The following is a 5,826-nucleotide window of genomic DNA, read 5'->3' as shown; positions in this document are numbered from 1 at the left end:
ATGCAACTTTTCAATATCTATAAAAATATAAAATAGGCATATCTTTTGACCCAGTAATTCCACTTCTAGGACTCTATAAGGAATATGTACACACACACACACACACACACACATGTGTGTGTGTATATATATGTCACATATATTTAATATGTAGAGATGATATAGGTGAGGTAAATAAAATTATACAACTATACTGCAAATGTTTGTAGATATTGAAAAGAATAAGGTCAGTTCATATACACATACACACACATATATCCTGGTATGAACACACCTTCAAAAAATTATTTTTAAATAAAAATAAATCAAGTTTCAGACAAATACACATGGTATGATCCAACTGATGTAAGAAAATGGGGTAGATATTTACGTGAGTATCCATGTAAATGAAAATGAGTATGATCGTCAGGACATACTCCAAACTGTCAAATGGGTTACTGTAGGAAGTGAACAGAAAATGGGATGGAGATGGAAACAGACAGTTTGAGTCTTTAAGGTTTTACTCCACATATTTAATAGCTTGAATCTTTTACAATGAAAAAAGATTTGTGTATTTTTGTGTAATAATAAAGATATTCAACATAGATTTTAAAAAATGAAATCAATATTCAATTTCTTGCTCCCTTCCAGAAATCATCTATATCCCAAGAGTGTGTGCTATGGATAAGTAACAAGGAAAACTGAATCAATTTCTGAAATTTATTTCAATTTTTGAGAGGTTGGAAGGACTAATATGATATAATATTCAAAGCCCAGGCACTTCCCCGGGGCTAGATGAAGAAACGCTTTGGGACAACCAAATGGTTGTTCTCATCTTTTATAGTGAGATCTACATGGAAAGCAAGAGTTGATTAAAAGAAAGTGTCCTGGAAAATTCTTATTTCCTTTCTTCTTGATTGCAAGATTCCAATTGTGATTCTTCATCTCTTCACCAAGCTTCTCAATCCTTTCTTCAGTACTTCTCAACTGTTCTTTCTCAGTTTCTTCATTCCTTTAATCCTCTTATTGATTTCCTTACCACCTCCTCTTTACTTCTTTTCCCTTTTCTTTTTAAATTTTCTTATTCCTCTATTAAACTTCTGATCCTTCTTGTGCAGTGGCCTTGTTAGATGCCTTCTCTTCCACAATCAGGGAGATATTGCACAGGTGCAGCCCCATCTGTTCCACTGTGGTCTCTCAAGATGCAGTAGTACACAGCAGCGTCTCTCAAGGTAGCACGGTGCAGGATCAAGGTATTGGACTTTTTGTCTTCTGCGATTGTCAGAGAGGCCATTCTGTTGTTCACATTGCTTTTTAGACCATGAATCACGTACTCTGGACCCTTGGAGGGAAGCTGTCGATACCAGTATATGTAATCATCTCCACTCATTGTGGAGTGGTTACAAGGCAAGTGTACAGGCTGTTCTTCATTACTTTCCATTGAATTTGGCTGTGTGGTCTTAGCATCACCCATAATACCTATGGGGTTGAAAAATAGCAAATTAGCTCTGGATCATCAATTCTTGGCTTTCTCCGGAACTGTCTTACCTGCCCTATTCCATACTTGAGTATTTTTATGTATGTTGCACAGGACAAATGAAATATTACTGGTATTTATTTGTTCCTGAGCTACCAGAGCCACAAGGCCAAAATAAATTTCCCATCTTCCATGACCCTTGAGCTCAGTGAACCTAAAACTCCTTACAGCCTGAGAAACTGTGAGACCCGGGGAATCTTCTGTGAGTAGTGGATATGACCAGCCCCTCACACTGACACTCAGACACCCTCGAGAAACACAGACACAAATTCTTTCCAGCAATTGGTAAATCATGGTGGAAAATGTGGAGACAGCAGACAACTCTCCTTCATCATCAGCCACAAAACTACCCTTTCTTAGGCCCAGAACACTTACCCAAAGATAGGAATACAGTAATGCTTGTCACCAGCTTCATTGTTCAAGTGCACACTGAGGTTCCAGGCCCCAGAACTCAGAATCTGTGCCAGATACTAGGTCAGGGGAGGCCCCAGGAAACAAAGCAGCAGCCATAGCACATCCCACACCAGGCAAGTTTCAATCTGAGTGCTCCCCATCAGTTGTCAGTTAAAGATAGAGCAGCTTCCTGGTTAGGTTTAGCCTACCCCCAGGTTTAAACATAAATTTTAAAAGAAGATAAAATACAATTATTATTTATTAATTAAAAAACCCCAAGACTTTAAAAAGGGAGGAAAAATATTTTCCCTAAATCTACCTTTAATTCAGAAAGTTTCCATTGAGATCATTTTCAAGGTTGAAACTCAAGTAGGCTACATCTAAAGGAGTAAAACACAGTGGGATTACCCATCCCTTACTATGGTAAAGACAAAACCCACCATTAATTGGTGGTTTGACAATCCATTGAGCTGGTAAGAAATGCCCTTTATTCCAAGAAGTCTATGTGAGCCCTGTGCTGTAAGAGAAAGAAGAAAATTTCAATCCACATCTTTAGGGTAAGTGTTAGAAGCAATAGTATACAATTTAATTTCAAAAGTTAGAAACTTCTTTCTGGTAAAAAAAAAAATTACCATAAGCAAAATTGAAAATAACACAATGAAAGAAGTTACTTGCAACATATATAACAAAAATAATTTTGTAGTTGTATAATATTGCTGTGCTAAGCGTGAAAGGAAAGAAAGTTAGAGCTCAGGTTAAAGCCAAGTTTCCTGGTACTCAGGTCTCCCACACTGGCTCCTAGAATGATGTTCTAAGTGTTTTCCAAATAAACATTGCTGGTGCCTCTGATTTTGAGACAGGAGCCAATGGCTTGAATAGTCCCGATTTCTATGCCACTTGAGCTCCTCCTTAACATGTTTTCTCATCTTCATGATGCCTAAGAGTTGCATGCATTGAAGACACTAAGGAAAAGGGGAGAATGGGAAGAGATTTGGAGAGGGAAATGAAATTATGCCATTTGATAAGAGAGGTAGAAGTAACCATGAAGGGGTTTCTCTAGTTATTCTCAAAAATGCTTATTAAAGAAATGGGAAGGAATAAAATTACTCATTATCTCTACTACAATAACTAAAATTGTCAGTCCATTATAGCAACAAATACTTCACCATTTAAAATTGAGCTATATATTAATCACCTCTCTGTTTTTCCCGTTCAGTGTCACTTCTGCTTTGCATTTGGGAAGGGGCTTACCCTTGTCTTTGAAGCTATGCACACGCTCAGAAAGAGATAATAAAGTACAAGGTGATGAAAAGAATGAACATAAATTCCTTGTACAACTCAATGACAACCTCTCTCACCCTGGAAAGGGCTTGTATTTGCAGCTGTAACAGCTCCCTCTTGTGACTGTATATGTGAACTCATTTACATAGAACTAGGAACCAAATCAGTTAGCAATCTTTCAGGGTTTGTGTTTCAGGTCTAAAGATAGCTTATTTTGGATGTGCTACTTCCCTCTAGTGGCAAGCCTCAGCAAAGAGCTTCCTATTGTAATTCTCTAAGAGATCAAATTATTTTCAGTCACTTTGGGGTTTTATAATTATTTTGTAAAATTCATAAGGAGCCAAAAAAGAGCCCACATTGCCAAAGCAAGACTAAGCAAAAAGAGCAAAGCCTGGAAGCATTATACTACTGGATTTCAAGCTATAATATAATACCACAGTCACCAAAACAGCATGGTACTGGTATAAAAAAAGGCACATAGACCAATGGAATAGAATAGAGAACCCAGAAATAAAGCCAAATGCTACAGCCAACTGATCTTTGACAAAGCAAACAAAAATATAATGTGGGGAAAGGACACCCTATTCAACAAATAGGATAACTGGCAAGCCACATGTAGAAGAATGAAACTGGATCCTCATCTCTTATCTTATACAAAAATCAACTCAAGATGGATCAAGGACTTGAATCTAGGACCTAAAACCATAACAGTTTTAGAAGACACCATCAGAAAAACCTTTCTAGACACTGGCTTAGGCAAAGACTTTGTGACCAAGAACCCAAAAGCAACACAAAAACAAAGATATATAGATAGGACTTAATTAAACTAAAAAGCTTCTGCACAGCAAAAGATATAATCAGCAGAGTTAACAGACAACCCGCAGAGTGGGAGAAAATCTTCACAATCTATACATCTGACAAAGGACTAATAACCAGAATCTAACTCAAGAACTCAAATCAGCAAGAAAAAAAATAATAATCCCATCAAAAAGTGGGCTAAGGACATGAATAGACATTTCTCAAAAGAGGATGTGCAAATGGCCAACAAGCATGTGGAAATGCTCAACAGCATTATTTATCAGGGAAATGCAAATCAAAACCACAATGTGATACCACTTCACTCTTGCAATAATGGCCATAATAAAATAATAATAACAAAAACCCAGTTGGCATGGATGCAGTGAAAAGGGAACACTTTTACACTGTTGATAGGAGTGTAATCTAGTACAATCATTATGAAAAACAGTGTGGAGATTCCTTAAAGAACTAAAAGTAGATCTACCATTTGATACAGCAATCCCACTACTAGATATTTACCCAGAGAATAAGCTGTTGTGCAAAAAAAGATACTTGCACATGCCTGTTTATAGCAGTACAATTTGCAATTGCAAAAATATGGAACCAGGCCAAATGCCCATCAATCAATGACAGGATAAAGAAATGTAGTATATGTATACTGTGGAATACTACTCAGCCATAAAAAGAATGAAATAATGGCATTCGCAGCAACCTGGATGGAATTGGAGATTACTATTCTAAATGAAGTGTATTTGTCTTTTTTCACCCTGCTGATAAAGACATACCTGAGACTGGGCAATTTACAAAGGAAGAGGTTTAATTGAACTTATAGTTTCTCATGGCTAGGGAAGCCTCACAATCATGGTGGAAGACAAGGAAGAGCAAGTCATGTCTTACATGAATAGTGGCAGGCAAAAAATGAGAGAGCTTGTGCAGGGGAATGCCTCTTTTTAAAACCATCGGATCTCATGAGATTTATTCACTATCATGAGAGCAGCATGGGAAAGACTTACCTGCATGATTCAATTACCTTCCAAAGCACCCAAGTCACCTCTTGAATGCTTTGCCGCTTAGAAATTTCTTCCGGCAGATACCCTAAATCATCTCTCTCAAGTTCAAAGTTCCACAAATCTCTAGGACAGGGGCTAAATGCCACCAGTCTCTTTGCTAAAACATAACAAGAGTTACCTTTGCTGTAGCCCCAGCAAGTTCATCATCTCCATCTGAGACTACCTCAGCCTGGACCTTATTTGTTTATATCATTATCCGCGTTTTGGTCAAAGCCATTCAACAAGTCTCTAGGAAGCTCCAAGCTTCCCCACATTTTCCTGTCTTCTTCTGAGTCCTCCAAACTATTTCAACCTCTGCCTGTTGCACGGTTCCAAGGTCACTTTCACATTTTTGGGTATCTGTTCAGCAACACCCCACTCCACTGCTACCAAAGTTTCTGCCCCCAAACAGAAAATAAATTTGCAAGTAGTATGTTACATTGCTCTATTCAGAGACTAAAAAAATCTACCCTACCTCAAGCCTCTGTTTTGTCTTGGTGTTTTTCTGTGACAATACATTTGAAAAATTAACCTTATATCTAGCAAGTACAGGAATGATCTTTGTGTTATTGAATTTTTTCTTAATATCTTATGGTCAGAGAGTATGACTATTCTGAGTGATTTAAGTTCTTTGAAATTGATTAAGGCTTACTTTATGATTCAGATTACAGTCAATTTTGCTAAATATTCCAAGTATATTCTGTTCTTTTGAGGTAAGTGTTTGATCTATGTAAGCGAGATAAAGAATATTAATTGTGTTGGTCATGATTTCAATATGTTTCTACTGAG

General features: G+C 37.2%; 1 gene segment (V, D, J or C); it reads right to left on the bottom strand.

The window, feature by feature from the left end:
• Positions 1-1,073: 1,073 nt before the first annotated feature.
• LOC108315329 lies at positions 1,074-2,055 on the bottom strand. The segment is given in 2 exon segments: positions 1,074-1,458; positions 1,892-2,055. Coding segments are annotated over 2 exon segments (393 nt in total).
• Between the last annotated feature and the right edge of the window lie 3,771 nt (positions 2,056-5,826).

Source organism: Cebus imitator, unplaced genomic scaffold (assembly GCF_001604975.1).
Source record: "Cebus imitator isolate Cc_AM_T3 unplaced genomic scaffold, Cebus_imitator-1.0 Scaffold170, whole genome shotgun sequence".
Taxonomy (NCBI): Eukaryota; Metazoa; Chordata; class Mammalia; order Primates; family Cebidae; genus Cebus; species Cebus imitator.
The sequence above is the reverse complement of the archived record's forward strand: the minus strand, read 5'-3'. Positions and strand labels throughout refer to the sequence as shown.